The sequence below is a fragment of the Macrobrachium nipponense genome, chromosome 28, assembly GCF_015104395.2.
Source record: "Macrobrachium nipponense isolate FS-2020 chromosome 28, ASM1510439v2, whole genome shotgun sequence".
NCBI lineage: Eukaryota > Metazoa > Arthropoda > Malacostraca > Decapoda > Palaemonidae > Macrobrachium > Macrobrachium nipponense.
In genome coordinates this window covers 60,687,523-60,705,541 of record NC_087217.1, presented here as the reverse complement: position 1 = coordinate 60,705,541, position 18,019 = coordinate 60,687,523, and the positions used below count along the sequence as shown (strand labels likewise).

The 18,019-nt window shown below is 35.8% G+C and overlaps 1 protein-coding gene across 6 annotated transcripts in view; it reads left to right on the top strand.

Annotated features, from left to right (window-relative positions):
* Positions 1 to 18,019, top strand: part of LOC135201795 (serine/threonine-protein kinase tousled-like 2) — a 218,805-nt gene that overhangs the window by 79,569 nt on the left and 121,217 nt on the right. For 4 of the 6 annotated variants that reach the window (XM_064231053.1, XM_064231058.1, XM_064231054.1 and 1 more), the window contains exon 2: positions 15,292 to 15,326. The exons of the other annotated variants lie outside the window; for them this stretch is intronic. In XM_064231053.1, the coding sequence (XP_064087123.1) occupies positions 15,292 to 15,326 (35 nt within the window). The remainder of the gene's footprint in view (positions 1 to 15,291; positions 15,327 to 18,019) is intronic. 6 annotated transcript variants of the gene reach the window in all.

The window sequence follows — 18,019 nt, the reverse complement described above, 5'->3', positions numbered from 1 at the left end:
TATTATTTTTTAAGTAATAATAATAATAATAATAATAATAATAAAGTACCAAGACCGGAAAACAGAAGTTAGAAGGATACGGGATATGCCAGTGGAAATTGCACCCATCATCATAGGAACACTAGGCACGATCCCAAGATCCTTGAAAAGAAAGTAGCTCCAAGACTCATGCAGAAAAGTGGGCTTGTGCTATTAGAAACAGCAGCGCACATAGTGAGAAAAGTGATGGACTATACGAATACCGCGCAGTCGAATAGGATGGTTGAGATAGAAAAAAAATTAATAATGATCTATTCACACAAACGGTATTGTAAAATTTGTTTTTTTCATGACAACGCGAAAGACTTTACCTATAAAACTAGTGTATTTACCTTGTTCAATTTGAGGGAGAAATCTAAAGTAATTCTTTTATTGGCATCGTACCGAAACTATCGGAAGTACACTGTGATACTTGCATTTTCCAGGTAACGATTTTGTGATATTTCTATCCTAAGATGAAATATTATCAAGAAACAAAATACATAGTGTTTCATAACAACGAAGGACTTCCAGATAGCCAGAAAGTGTCATTTCGATATATGGACAGTAAAGAAGTAAAATTTTAGGCTAGAGGTATAGTAGATTCACATCAACCGTGCATTTGATGTCTAGGCCGGTCCCTTACGACGCTCCTGATTGGCTGTTGATAAGCCAGTCACAGGGCTGGAAACTCTCAGTCTCTCTCGAGAGTTCACATAGGCAGGATGTGCGTTCCACCTCTCCTGAAAGACGTATCCCTCAGGAGAGGTGGAACATAGATCCTACCCATGTGAACTCTCTCGAGAGACTGAGAGTTTTCAGCCCTGTGAATGGCTTATCAACAGCCAATCAGGAGCGTCGTAAGGGACTAGCCCAAACATCAAATACAAGGTTGATGTGAATCTACTACAGTACTCAGTGCCACACAGTTTGCCCTCTACGGTTGACAATGATAAACTTAATTCATCGCTTTGTTCAACAGAGACGCAATAGGTTTTGAAGTTTATTATTATTATTATTATTATTATTATTATTATTATTATTATTATTATTATTATTATTATTATTATTATATAAAAGGTTCGAGACTGCTCAAGGTTTTTACGTATCGCTGCGAAGCTGCGAGCAAGGGAATTCTATTCTTCACACCTATGTAATGGCCTGGGATGAAAAAGGCAGTCTTTGGGTTGGACGTTGTATAAATATAATTTTTCCTTATACAAGGAAAAATTATATGTATACAACTTTTTATCTTACACACAAAACTGCTGTTAGAATAATACTCATAGTAGCACGAGTCTTAAAAGGGAAAAACAAATCCACAGTTATGTTTATATGTCCTTATATTGAAAGGTAAATCTATACAGATAGGCTTTTGGAGTCTGTTCGATTCCCATTTTCGATCGAACAGATTCCCGAAAGCTTTTTGTACAGATTTATCTTTAAATATAAGGACACATATACATAATTGTGAATCTGTTGCTCCAAAACTATTATGATTATTATTGTGTATGCTGGTAACAGACCTTCTTTCAAACATGTTTTATTAAAGATAATGGCAGATTTCACAGAATTGATTCTACACAAACTTCTTTCAAATCATAAGGTGAATTGAAAGAATTTTGTATAGAATCAATTCTGTGAATTCTGCCATTATTTTTGATAAAATATTTTTATTATTATTATTATTATTATTATTCTTATTATTATTATTAGTTATTATTATTGATTATTATTATTATTATTATTATTATTATTGTTATTATTATTGTTATTATTATTTAATATTATTATTATTATTATTATTATTATTATTATTATTATTATTGTTGTTGTTGTTGTTCTTGTTGTTGTTGTTGCCTCTGGTTTTATCACTGTCCCCAAACGCAAAGATGCGTGGAATGAAATACCACATCGCCTGAAACACCCGGTGATGACGCGGCTCGTGGCTCCTAGATAAAATCAGGTTTAACAGGGTCAATAGTTTATTGCACAATGGCCAAATAGGCAGAAGGTTTTCCCTGTCAAATTGACTTACTCTAATAGTTATTGCGTTCGGATCAACATTTACCGCGCCTGGTCCGGCAAGATATGCTGTTTCGCTGCCGCATTGAAATCAACCCCGTTTATGAATTGACTTTTTATGGCGCGATTGGATTGATGTCGCGAGATTCTTAGCAGCCGCTAATTTCTTTCTTTAGATATTCGAAATAGCTTTCAGTTTTTCCTTCGATCGTCGTAGGTAAAAATTTCATTATTCTTGTTAAGAAATGAATTGTATTACCAATGCTTTTTAATGTAGTAAAGTCGTGTCATTTGTGTATTTGTCATTTGTGTATTTATTATTATATATACATATATGCATACATACACACACATCTTCTTCTTCTTCCTAGCTTAAACCCATTTTTATATGGGGTCGCCATTACGAATGAGTCGTCTCCATCGATTTCTGTCTTGTGCCTCGTTCTCATTTATACCTTTCAATTCCATATCTTCCCTTACACAATCACGCCATCTCTTTCTTGGTCTTCCCTTCTTCCTTCTACCCCGCACTTCCATTTCCATCGTATGTCTTCCAACATGACGTTCCTCCCTTCGTAACAGGTGTCCATACCATCGAAGCCTTCCTTCCTGTATTTTCTTTGATATTTCAGCTACCTTTGTTGATCCTCTTATATACTCATTTCTAATCCTATCTTCCCTTGTTACTCCCGACATCCATCTCAACATTCTCATTTCTGCTACATCCATCTTCTTCTCCTCTGTTTTCCTCATACTTGCCGTTTCTATTCCATATAACATTGCTGGTCTGACCACCGTCCTATGGAACTTTCTTTCAATTTCAGAGGGACCTTCTTGTCACAGAGTACCCCTGATGCAGACCTCCAGTTATTCCATCCTGCCTGAATTCAGTGTCTCACCTCTTGGTCCATGCATACACACACATATATATTGTATATATATGCATATATGTGTGTATGTACGCATATATGTATATATAATGATAAATAAACACAGGGCACAAGTTTACTACGTAAAAAAGAATTGTTAATACAATTATTTTTTAAGAAGAATAATTGAATTTTTACACACACACACACACACACACACACACACACACACACACACACACACACACAACACACAAACATATATATATATATATACATATATATATATATATATATATATATATATATATTCATATTCACAACTTTTGGATGAGTTATAAATGGCATGAACAGGCTCTTTTTCATTATGTAGAATATCAGTGCCACAAAGGTTGATTATAGACCAAGGGGCCAGAACACCGACAGAGCAAAAAGAGAGAACAACACTCCAAGAGGATAATGAAAAACGGTAATCGAAATTGAGTATAAATGACAAATTAAATCTTAATCTATATATGTATATATGTGTGTGTTTATGTATATGTATGTTTATATATTTAGGTACGAGTGCAAACCTTATGAACGAAGTTACGCAAGAGGTGAGGAACGTGATCCGTGTTGCAGAGGCAGGACAGGTTCGTTGTGTAATTCTCATGGACGAAAGCCGCCGTGAGAAGACTTGACGCCATATTATGTTTACATAGTTTATGGCGGTCGGGTGTCTCTCGAACTAAAGACGCGTAATAAACGTGTAATCGTTTCCAGGAAACGGAGGGATTACGATTGTTTAAGTAGGATTATTAGACCGAGTCAAGTTATAAAAAAAAAAAAAAAAGTTTCTGATAAGTAAGATTGCCAAGTCAGAAGAAGTTGTACAGCAAGAACTTCAGAAGTTCAATCGAAAATGCAATACATGACTCCTCTAATACTATTCTTCTTTTCCACTTGAGTACCATTTCACTTACTTGGGGAGTAAGTCTACAAACTACTATGTTGTTGTTGTTGCTTGGAGGAGGAGGTAGGAAATCCCTATGAAAAAGCCTGGAATGGTCTTAAAAAGCTAGTTCGCGATGAGTTAAATATACAAGAATTGTAGAATAGGATATATATGATTTGTGTATGAGAATGAAAATGTATAAAATAAATACTGTGGTTGTTAAACAGTTCAGAATAATTATTTCTAATAGAATATAGCGTATTTAGTTTTAATTTTCGTTGGTGAAACAACCGGGTATTTGACCGTAGATCTTAGCATGTGTCCCGAGTAATTTGGAGGTTGGATCGCGCCTTGTTTATCTGTTTGTTTTTATTTATTTACTTATTTTTTAATGATAAGTAGGATCTCTTACTTCTGTATTTCACTTTACTTCCTCTATATTCTTCCTAATGAGCACCATACTCTTTGGAAGCTTGAATTTCCGGTCAGTGGCCCCTTTGGTGGGCTTATTCCGTGTGAATAGGTTTCATCTGCTGAATATTATTAATAATAATAATTCAGAAGTTCGTAATTTGTAGAGATAGTAAGGTAACATAATTAATTTAGATGATTGTACTGATATTAGGTGGGAGTTATTAGTCGGAGATTGTTGATGCCCCTACTTGAAATATGTAGGCTTAGTAGACCTTATTTTCATTGCAAATATCTTTCGCTCTCAGTTATTAGTGTTAGTAATCTAGAGATATTTATAAATATGATGATACTGATAAAAAGTGACAGTTTTAGGCCGAGGATTCGAAATATGCTTGAAATATCATGGCTTAGTAGGCCTACTGTGTTCACTTCAAACAGCTACTGCTCTCGGTAAATGGCATTTGTAAATTAGAGTTTTTTTTAATAACTATGACTTTTTTCCAATTAAATAGGCGTATTAAGTAGTCAGTGTTCTATACAAACAATACTCCTGTCAAATAGGCAGCGTAATCCTTTGAAATCGACATTCATTTCACGTTGCATAGGCCTATTGCCACTGTTGACGTTGGCGATTCAGGCCGCAGTCGAAAGCTAAAAGGTTATTTATTTATTATTTTCGAACTTGAATGAAAAGCAAGAGAGTGAGAGATATTTATTATTGGTCGCAACAAACAGTGCTTCGCCTGTTCATTGTATCCGGCATGGAGTGTTTACAAAAGACAGCCCTCTGCGTATGTAAATAAACTCGTTCAACGAGTCGAACAAACAATAGCAACAACAAACAAAGCAGCAGCAACAACAACAGCAACAAAAATCAAACAAAAAAGCCCAAGGACAACACCCCGGCGCATTCATTTGCCCGAAAGACTTCCTAGGCCAGAAAAAAGTTAAGTCTATCTTAGTTTAACCAGACCTGTGAGGAGCTGATCAACAGCTCTCCTAAGGCTGCCCCAAAGAAGTAGATATGTTTACGTGGCTAGGAACGAATTGGTTGCCTAGCAACGGGACCTACAGCTTATTGTAGGATCCGAACCACATTATATCGTGAAATTAATCTCGAATCACCAGAAGTAAATTTTGCTGACTACACGTTGGCAGGGGAATCGAACTCGGGACTACCGAATCGGTAGGTGAGCATGTAAACCACTCGTCCAACTAGGAGCTCCTAGGTCGAACTTCTGCTTCTTGCTCCTGGACAGGCACTGACGAGCATGTCGTTGAGTGAGATATCTCTTCTTTGTGGCGTTGCGTGAGATGATTTGGGTATGAGGGTCATGGGAATCCGCCGATCCCTTCTCGAGTTGGTGACCTTGTATGGGAATTTGGATAATCGAAAAGAGAGAAAGTAACCATTTGCAAAAGAAGGTGACCGACCCGCAGAGAGAGAGAGAGAGAGAGAGAGAGAGAGAGAGAGAGAGAGAGCGAGAGGGAGAGATTGATTGATTGATTTGTGTCTATCAAAACTGGCGTTACAACGAGAGAGACAGAGACAGATTGACTAGTGGCTGTTAAAACCGGCATTACAACAAGAGAGAGAGAGAGAGAGAGAGAGAGAGAGAGAGAGAGAGAGAGATTTGTCTATTAAAACTGACGTCAAACGGAGAGAGAAGAGAGAGAGAGAGATAGGAGAGAGAGAGAAGATTTGATATATGACTATTAAAACCGGCATCACAACGAGAGAGAGAGAGAGAGAGAGAGAGAGAGAGAGAGAGAGAGAGAGAGAGAGAGAGAGAATTCTATTGAAAAAAATCATACATTCCTTTTCCCGTTTCGTTTGAACATTTAAATTGTAATTTTCGAAGACGTTTCTACCCTTATTTGGACAGATGTTTATTAACAAGGTGTGTCTGACGTAACCGATTGTAAATCCCTCTCCTAACTTCGCTTATCTTTAGGAGACATTTTTACTTTCAGTCAACTCTCTCTCTCTCTCTCTCTCTCTCTCTCTGTTTTATCTTCCGTTATCACTTTATCTTTAACTTGCACTCCTGTTTGGTTCATTAAAACACATGATTGGCCCCCCCCTCCTCTCTCTCTCTCTCTCTCTCTCTCTCTCTCTCTCTCTCTCTCTCTCTCTCTCTCTTATCTTCCGTTATCTCTACCTTTTACTTACACTCGTGTTTGCTCCCTTTAAAACACATGATTGCCTCTCTCTCTCTCTCTCTCTCTCTCTCTCTCTCTCTCTCTCTCTCTCTCTCCTTGCATGGAAAGTCAGCGTGTCAACGGGGCACTCACCTCTCTTTCTTCCCCCTACATCGCGGCCTCCCCTTCCCCTCCCCAACGCCCCCTTCCTCCCATTCCCCACCAACCCAACCCCTTCCTCTGGAGGCCTCTCCTTTCTCTGTCTACCTCTCCCTCTTCTTCTTCTTCTTCTTTCTCTGAGCACCGATTCCACGTCTCCGGACGCAACACCGTTTGACGCAGTATGGCTTGTTAGAATATACCCTTTGGAGTCTATTTCTCTCCAGATTCTTTCTCTTCGTCTTCTTCTCTTTCTCTTCGTCTTCTGTTCGTCTTCTTCTGTTTATCTAATTTTGGGAGAATATTCATTGATCTCTTTTGGGAGAGAACTTCGGACAACCGATCTTTCCCTTCATTTCCAGATAATAAGATTGTTGCAAGTTGGGGTTCTTTCCGATGGGTGGAATTTTAACTGATGAATATCGTTTTATTTATCGTTTTCTTCAACTTCTCTGAGTAGTATTTTTGGCAAATTATTCTATTTTTAAAATTTTATTTTGTTGCTTTCTTCAACTTCTCTGGATAGAATTTTTGGCAAATCATTCTTTTTTTATTGCTTCAAATTATACTGCTTTTATGATAAATTAGTCTTTTTACCCAATTTTCTTGTTCGTGGTTGGTATTTAAAATTTGGATAACTTTTCGTAACATCCCTCTACAGATGATATTGAGTCCCGTTACTTTCCTTGTAGTTATGTATACAATAAATTTCAATAAATCTGTAAAAATGCATAACTTGGTTAAAAAATTGAAAAAAGTATCAACTTTTCATCTTCTTCCGATCTTTTATCTACATTCTTAACTCTCGAGACTATCATAATTTTATTGATAACATGTCAATCAAATTCTTTAATGATAAAGTAGTTTAATGAGTTATCTCGCACGGTAATACGTAATTTGTATTCTGATTTTTTCATCTTTTATTAAGTGAAACTTAATGATAAAAGTATTATATTATACATACATGCATACATATATATATATATATATATACTATATATATATATATATAATGATATATACTATATATATTACACATATACACCAACATACGTAGTTCATATTCTGGCTCTCTTTATATATATATATATATATATATATATATATATATATATCCTAACATATATATATTATATATATATATATATATACACACGTACATACAATACATATACATATATAAATAAAGGTTTTTTTGCCACGAAGGAAAAAATGAAAAAACGAGTTGGCCGAGTACTTTCGGTCCTATTCGGACCCTTTACAGAGTATGCCTCAGTAAAGGGTCCGAATAGGACCGAAAGTACTCGGCCAACTCGTTTTTTCATTTTTTTCCTTCGTGGCAAAAAACCTTTATTTATACATAGCATCACGTTTTATATACTTCGTGATCAAGTTATTTATACATATATAGTAGGGGTGTATATATACATACACAGATATATACATCGAGCTTAAAATGTCCTTTAATTATCCCAATTCGCTCTACCTCGGGAATTAAAATATTTTCATATACGTTAAACCGAAGGGGAAAAATTTTTTAGTTGCTAATAATTTCGTCCTGGTCGTGGGTCGAACTAGTTCCAGAGAAAAGAGGAGAAATCAGGACTTCAGTGACATTATCGACTCGACCAACAAGTGAGGTATAAATTTTAATATCTATATCTATATATATATATAATAATATATATAATATAATATATATTATTTGTATATTATATTAATATATTATAATTTATTTATATATATCTATTAAATTAATAATATTATATATATATATATATATATATATCTATATATAGGGAAACACTGTAACAAACTTGCAACGAATGAGTGTAACTAACAATTTCAACCATCTCAGAATATCAAAATAACCAAATAAAACATAAAATAGCTTCTGGTGTCTGAGGTCCTATCAAATACGCCTTGTCCACGATGGAAACGGAATGCAGTGAACACCTATTAAACTTTTACTCGAACGCCTTCTATGGTATCATTGGCCAGAGTATCACCTGCCTTGCATTTAGCGACTCGATTCGCCTAACCTCAACCCTCGGTGGATGAGATCCAGCTCCACCCAGTTGTAACCAACAAACAAACGCTCGTGTATGTCGACCTTTCTTTTTTTTTTTTTTATGGTATTCATGTCTACTTTGTGTTTGGTGATAAATGTTTAGTTACAGCGTTCTGTTCGTCTGTCTCCCCATCTCGTACACACACACACACATATATATATATGTGTGTGTGTATAAGCATGTAAATATATACGTATGCATGTATGTATATTATATATATATATATCTCGGTCAACGCGGAATCAGAGAAATTTATTTCTGGTGATAGAAGTTCATTTCTCGATATAGTGTGGTTCGGATCCCACAATAAGCTGTAGGTTGTTGCTAGTAACAAATGGTTTAGCCACGTAAAAATATCTAATCCTTCGGGCCAGCCCTAGGAGAGCTGTTAATCAGCTCAGTGGTCTGGTAAAACTAAGATATAGTACTTATATATACATACCAATATAATATATATATATATATATATATATATAATATATATAAATATACCATACATACAAATACATACAATACAGCTAAACAATGCATACAATATATATATATATATACTATATATATATATAGTATATAATATATATATATATATATATTAGAACACCAATAAACTTCAACATTATGATGCACAGACATTAGGCGCATCAGACTCAGTAAAACCGGGTTCGATGGAATCCAGTTAAGCGGCGACTGTGTCAACGTGGCTTAAACTCATCGCTATTTTATTTGGTCATCGTCATGACGACCTTTGCTTTTCTCGGTCACTTCGACGAGTGGATTGTGTGTGACTTGTGCAAGTCGCTCTATTTAACAGTTTTGTTTGCGAAGATGTGTAGACACTTCCACAAAATGTAGAGTAAATTTCATTTTTTCATGTTCGTTCTCTTCGTTACTAAGAGCAAATTTCCTTCCAGTATAAGTAGTGATTTGTATCCTTATCTGTGTGTATTTATATTATATATATATATATCTCAAGTATAAAAGGCCCAATATAACACTATGGTTTATTTAAAACTAAGGACTATATTTTGGTGGACTGACTCCCACCCTTATCAAGTAGTGATGAGGGTGGGAGTCAGTCCACCTAAATATAGTCCTTACCTTTAAACCAGTGTTTTAATGGGCCTTTTATACTTGAGGCGTATCCTGTTTTAACAAGAATTTATTTCCAAGTAAGATATGTTCACAAAGGGATGAGTCTGGTAACCCCGTGTTCTTGCAGGTGTCGTAATCCCTAGCACCTGATAGCAACTTTTCCTCGGTACTTTGGTAAACACGGCGAGCTGACCGACCTGGTAGTGGTGCTTTCTATTTGTGTATCAAATGTTCTTTTGTTACTTTATGATATTAATAATAATAATAATCTCAGGGGTTCGCAATAATAAAAAGTGTCAATAGTTCGTGTATAATTTAAAAACACTTCACCAAGGAAGGGTTCGAAAACTTTGTAAATTGTTTCTAAATTATACACGAACTCTTAACACCTTTTTTTTTTTTATTATTGTGGACCCCTTAGAACATTATATATACTCTCGTGATAGAGAGATTATCCCAAATGATAATAATTCTGTGATTCATCTGTGACCCACTTACGGTACGATTGCAAAATATAAGTAACGTGGAAAATTACAGAATGTAACTACAGTGGAGACTCGAAAATGCGGTACCGAGTTATCAATAATAATGAGAGTTCTATTAAACAGTAGTAGTAGTAGTAGTAGTAGTAGTAGTAGTAGTGTAGTAGTAGTAGTAGTAGTAGTAGTAGTATGCTGTATTTCAGTAATGGGCTTATTTAAATTCAGGAAACAGTTACTAGTCAAAATAACTATATCCGGTAGCAAATTCCCGAGATGTATAGTACTATATTGCACCAGTCCTGTAGATAAGGGTAGTTTGAGTGTGGGAAACTTAATGACAATAATTACAAGCGGATTCTATGGTTACTTTTTAAGATATGGCGTCCCGCTTTTTTCAGGGATAGTCCCGGATCTCGTTTACAGTTGGGGAATATGGTACCTGGCACAGTAACAGGCACAGCAACACGGGGGTAACAGTAGTGAACACTATTATTACTAATGATAACAGACATAGCGTTATAATGGATGGACTGCCTAGAGTAAATGAATAGTAATAAAAAGCGTAATAAAAGAGGGAACTAGTACCTTCTCATAATAATTTTTATAATCAGAAGCGTATTAAAAGAGGGAACTAGTACAGCATCATAATAATTTTTTATAATCAGAATAACAGCAATGCAGCTGGCAGTAGCAGTTTGTAGTAATCATAGTACACAGAATCGTACCAGACGCAATTGTAGCATTTTTGAATGTTCACCGCTCTGAGATTTGATAAATGAACAAGTAGTACAGTATATTTTACATTTTATGTGTGTTGTAATCTTATCATCTCTCTCTCTCTCTCTCTCTGTCCTCTCTCTCTCATCTCCTCTCTCTCTCTCTCTCTCACTATATATATATATATATAATATATTATATATATATATATATATATATATATATATTATATCACGTACATATATATATATATATATATATATATATATATATATATATATATATATATATATATATATAATGTGATATATAACTTATTTAAATGTGCACATATGTGTGTATGTAAATAAATGTAACAAATATTTATATAACCATATATACAGTGCATAAATATACATATATGCCTAAATAAATGTAGCACGCACACATACATATGTATAAATAAGTATGTGTGTGTGTTTGTGTGTCTGTGTGTTGTGTGGTGCGTTTGTGCGTATTTGAGTCAATGTATCAAAAATAAATTTCGCTCTTGTTCAACTATGGCTGATGTGACAAAGCGAACGACAACGCAGATGAGAGAGTTTACCTCTGTTCTGATTCCCCGTGTCTAAGTAAAACAGGTTTAGTGCGAGGTGCTGCAACAGATGTTGTATAGAGAACCGTGCAAGTGTGTAGTATGACACCATTTTATCAAGCGGATCTGGTTTCCCTCAAGGTTGCTGCTTTTATTCCACGCACCTATTCTACGGGTTCGCTGGAAAGGATGACTTTATTGCATACAATTGAGCATTCTCACGTGTATACATGTATATATATGTGTGTGTGTAAGTGTATGTGTGTTTGTTTTATCAAGGGGTTTTTAAGCAAGTGAATTATTTCAGTTCCGTTATCTTTGGCGGTAAGTCTTGTGAAGAAGGCTGGTGGGCCCAATTAGTGCTATGTAAATATGGTGGGTACATTCCGTAGACTTTTACAGGTCTCCGATCATTATCTTTTTCTTTTGTTTTTCAATTATTTTTATTTTGTTTTATTTTTTTGGTAATGCGGTCTTCTTCTTCTTCTTCTTCTTCTTCTTCTTCTTCTTCTTCTTCTTCTTCTTCTTCTTCAATTCATCGCTGGCCTTGCAAAAGGAATCGTCCTGTTTAAGATTTGTTTTATATATCTACTTCAAAACATTAATTTCCATTCATTTATACTTTCAGAAAGGTGAATAATCGATGACGTTCTATTTGTGAACGCGCCGCAGACGTAGTCTTATAATATTTATACAGTCGGAAATATTTTATTTATGGAGTGAAAGGGATTGCCCGACGAAGAACTTTGTTTGTTTATTTGGAAAATTTTCTTTTTGTATTTTGCATGTTTTTTTTAATGATATGGTTTTCTATTTGTTTATATGTTTGAATATTGTGTTTATTCGAATCGATAATAATCCCAGCGTTGGTATCTAAGACCACTTTACCTCCCTTGCCGTTCGTATCAGACCCTACGGCATGTTACACTTCTTCAAACATAAGTACTGGGATAGCATTGGTCGTCCCGTAGCCTTCCCAAATGGTCACAGTAGTAAATGCTTGGCTTCGTATGTGGTCACCCATTCATGCGTTGACCAACCGCAATGATTGGCGTAGCGAATGCTATCCTTCAATGCGTTCATCATTGTAACACGTACTTAACACATATCAGCGGTCAATTGATAAACCTCCACTTGCGTGTTCCTTAGAGCTTGCACGCAACTCTTCCATGAAGGCATGAATGGTTGATTAATTAATTTTTTTCACATATTTACTTGACGTCACGACATAAATGCCAGGTACTAAAAAGCAAATAAACGTTCGTACAATCGTGCTGCATATGAATACATTCGCTTATGAGAATCTCAGTCGTATAATGCGTAAACTTTTCATCTATGTTAGAAAGAAACTTTTAACTTCAATAAACGGGTAGAGGACACATTGTATATGTGTGTGTGTGTGTTTGTGTACCATTGGGAGGAACAACTGCGCATGGAAACTTGATAGATGTAAAACTCAACCAATAACAAGTGAGGCAGAGGTTATAGCTTGTAAAAACAAACTTGTTGGGAATACGTTGTTTTATTTGTAGGTATTTTATCCTGTCTGCCGCTAATGATTGTTGGTAGCAATTTTACAATTTTTTTGAATTTATAGAATTATTCTGTAGATTCTATTTACGAGATTGATTGTGTATACACACACACAGATATATATATATATTTATATATATATATATATATATATATATATATATAATATATATATATATATATTGGGTGTCCTAAAGTCCCAGTACCATTACAAGTATTTATTGCTCAGAAACCATATAAAATAGAGGAATGCAGTGTTTTTTTTTTTTTTTTTTTTTTTTTTTTTTTTTTTTTTTGTAGAAAGAGGTGCTCTGAATGTAAACTTGAGGAAATGTAGAGCATCCTACAAAAAAAACTGCATTACTCTATGTTATATGGTTTCTGAGCAGTAGATAACTGTAATGATACTGGACTTTATGGACACCCAATATATATATATATATATATATATATATATATAATATATATATATATATATATATATATATATATTATATATATATATATATATTAAGTACATGCAGTCCTCCACAGGGATGGTTCCCTTCCTGGCGGCCCTCGTACGTTTTCTAAATAAGTTGCTTCTTATATTTTAATATTAATTGTATTTCAGCGTTTTCTCTTCAGTTTCGTAGTTCTTGCAGAGTAGGAGAGCCTTTTGTTATTTTTTAAATTTGCTTTCTCCTTGTATGATCTTCCCTTCAGGCGGTATTTCGCTGTGTAGTCTTGGTGCGTAATGTTCAAATGCTCTCTCATCTGACTTACAATTTGTTTTTAGGTTCAAATAGCCTATGGGCGTCACTTGCATATTCGATCACAATAGTCATTTCAAGTCTAAAGAAACTTAAGCAGTTTTTTAGATATGTTGGTTCCCCATATTTTAGTGCTTTAAAGATTGTGATACGAAACTTCGTATTAACGAAGGGATCCACGAGAAAGCCGCCGTTGGGTAATATCATCAGAAATACAGAATAGTCATTTCTATTACGTTTCGTTAAATCTGACTTCCGGCAAATTTTGCCAAACGAATTGTTTTCGTCGAATTAAATGGTCGCGTCGAAAATGATGCAGATATTTACGACTTATCGGAGGAAATAGGAATTTCGAGGTTATCCTCACCATGAAGCCGGATTAGGGGACTGTTTGTCAATCGGCTTCGATATATATATTTTTTTCATTTTGTTCCTCCGTGAGAGAAAAGTTAGAACATTTGTGGCGCTGGAATTGTGCGCTTCTTTCATACGTCGAGTTTCATTTGTCAGAGGTGCAATTTATGATGAAAGCCATTACACTGTTACCGCTTATCCCATCCCCACTGTATTATGTGGTTCGGCTTCCCCCAAAACTATCATTTGCCCCCCCCCCCCCCCCCCCCCCCCCCCCCCCCCCCCCCCCCCCCCCCCCCCCCCCCCCCCCCCCCCCCCCCCCCCCCCCCCCCCCCCCCCCCCCCCCCCCCCCCCCCCCCCCCCCCCCCCCCCCCCCCCCCCCCCCCCCCCCCCCCCCCCCCCCCCCCCCCCCCCCCCCCCCCCCCCCCCCCCCCCCCCCCCCCCCATCATCCTCCCAGCAGTTGGTGCATATCAACTGTAACATAATTGAGTCTGTGTTCATCAGCCACAGCCAACTCAAATACACAGTATAACTCGGTCATTATTTTATTATTTTACATTATTTTATGTATATGCAATTATGGTAACAACCACTCTAAAAGAAAGTCGAAATGGCTAATTAGACTATTGGACGGTATGTACCATCCCAAAGCTCGACCAAAGTTAACCTCAGTTTTCTTAACTAGGGGCAAGTGCAGGAATACGTTGGCCCGGGGTTGGACAAACATATCTCTGCCCCGGGCTGGACGACGGGATGTGTCAACATGGCGTTTATTACTTATAGAAACTCATTTACATTTTATTATTATTGTTATTATTATTATTATTATTTTGTTCTAAAGGGTCCACAATAATACAAAGTGTAAAAAGTCCGTGTATAATTTTGAAGACTTTACAGAAAGCTTTCGAACCCTTCCCTGGGTTCATCTTCAGTCCAAATGAACCCAGGGAAGGGTTCGAAAGCTTTCTGTAAAATCTTCAAAATTATGCACGGACTTTTTACACTTTGTATTATTGTGGACCCTTTAGAACATTATATATACTCTCGTGATAGAGAGTTTTTCCCTACTAAATTATTATTATTATTATTATTATTATTATTATTATTATTATTATTATTATTATTATTATTATTGCCTATCTTCCCGCAGTTCTGTGCCAACATCTCCACTTCCACAACTCGATGGTTAGTATCCTCTCTCTTTATCTTAACTCTCCTTAACTTCCGTAGCTATATTTATTTATAGAGACCAGAGGGCCACACCAGTCTCATACCATCCTACACTGTACCAAACTAGTGGGTCGCCTTTAGGTAAAGACCTGCTCGGATACAAGCTAACCCACAGTTCATTGTCAGATGTAATTCCACAAAAGGTTTTTTTTTTCTCCAAGTTTTTTTATTTTATTTTTGTGCAGTCTTGCAATTGAGAATTCGGTAAAAAAGTTCTTGTGAATGCTTAAGTTGCGTAATCTTGCATTTGTGTTGGTAAATTTCCGTCAAATGATTTGCTTAGATGCATATTTTGGTAATTTCCACGACTTGCATTGCATACATGCATGTCTTATGTAATATTCATCTTCTTATGGTACAGAGAGAGAGAGAGAGAGAGAGAGAGAGAGAGAGCTACATTTTCTGATAAGTTTACATATGTATGTCCATTTGCATCAGTTACACTGAAATCATGCACGCTTTTAATAGTGCTATCTGTGTGTGCGTATGTGCGCGCGGGCGCGTGAGAGAGAGAGAGAGAGAGAGAGAGAGAGAGAGAGAGAGAGAGAGAGAGAGAGAGAGAGACTAAATTCGGAATTCCTCTACACTAGGAAACTGGACGAGTGTATATATTGTCTTGCGCTGTAAGGCTTCTCTGCTTTCACAACAGAATAATTATTAGAGAGAGAGAGAGAGAGAGAGAGAGAGAGAGAGAGAGAGAGAGAGAGAGAGAGAGAGAGAGAGAGGAAATTGAAAATGAGATGAACAGTTTGTTAACAAGACTGGAAAAGACATTTAAAGAAACTTAGATAATAAGGCAGGATAATATTAAGGAAAATTAAAATGAGAAACAAAATAGAAACTCATAAATGGCGAAACACAAAAATAGACGAAAAGTGAAAGAAGAAGTTCACGAGTAATGCAATTTAAGAAAGGTGCTAAAAGAGAATAAGAGACGAAGGAAATCGGGAATAATGTGAGGGAGAAGAGTGATCAAAGACGTGCGATGATAAACAAAGGAAGATCAGGAGGTAGATTTGGAGATTTATGTTTTGGGAGTTGTAGAGGAAGAAATTTATATATATATATATATATATATATATATATATATATATATATATATATATATATATATAAATACGTATATATAATCTCAAATATAAAAGGCCCATTTTGATAAGGGTGGAAGTAAGTCCACCGAAATATAGTCCTTAGCTTTAAACCAGTGTTTTAATAGGCCTTTTATACTTGAGACGTATCCTGTTTTAACAGAGGAATTTATTATACACACAGACACACACGCAAATATATATATATATATATATATATATATATATATATATATATATATATATATATATATATATATATATATATATATATATATATATGACTGGTAAAAATGTTCTGTAACAACAGAATTCCATCTAATAAAAGGAGCCATAAAAACACCAAAATATAGAGAAAAAGTACTATATTTCAGAGATGCTGTCTCCCTCTTCCAGGTAGATGAATGAGAAAAGTTTACAGAAAAGGTGGTATTTATACCAAGAGGTCCATCCACAAACAAGCCATTTTAAGTCACCCCCGCTGATAATCTTCCTTTAATCTTCTTAAGGGTTGGTTGAATGAAGACGTTGTCGATCGTGTCCGAAATCCATGCTCCTTTTGAGATGTTCATTACCATGCCTCTCTTTTATTAAGGCCGATTCCATCATTTGACTCTTGTACCGGCAGTTGCTGCTATAAATTACACGTGACAAATTCCAGTTTATTCTATGGTTATGTTCTTTATATGGTTGAAAATAGCCGAGTTCTGTTGTCCATACCTAACTGACCGTTTGTGTTGTATTAATCTGGGGAAGGGATTTTACCTGTAAATCCGATGTAAGATTGGTCACAGTCCTGGCATGGGATTTCGTATACCCCAGAGTCCTTTGGAGATGTCTTTTGTTGGACGTTAATCAGGATTTGGCTAAGGTGTTTGGGTAAGTAAATACAAAAGGGTTCGATTTTCCGAGGGGGTTGGTTATTCTCTTAATCGTGTCCAGGTGGGGAATTATTATTTTATTGTTGGGTGTATCTCTGGTCTTGTCTTTAGGGGGTCGGTAGAAAATTACGTTTGCTTTGTGAATTGCTTTCTCAATTATATGGTCAGGATATTTTAAAGACGAAAGTTGCTTGCGAATTAGTTCAAATTCTTTTTCCAGGAATTCTGGGGAACAAATTCGTAAGGCTCTTAAGAACAAGTTACTAGCTACACCTATCTTGATAGTAATGTCATGATAGCTAAAGTAGTGAATGTATGAAAGTGAGAACGTTGGTTTTCTGTATATGGTAAATTTGTATTCTGTCGTATCTCTGATTATTAAAACATCAAGAAAAGGAATTTTGTTGTCTGTTTCCCATTCAACTTTAAATTTGATGCTGGGCACTAATGTGTTTTAATTTCGAGAGGAATTCATTGAAATTGCCCCACCTATTATCCCAAAAATGTTAGGATATCATCCACGTATCTCATCCACAGCATGTTTTTGGGTTTTATTGCATTTATTACTGTAGTTTCAAAGTATTCCATGTACAGATTGGCTAGAACAGGACTTAAAGGACTACCCATACTACACCCGAATTTTTGCTTGTAGAATGATTCCCCGAATGAAAATACGTTA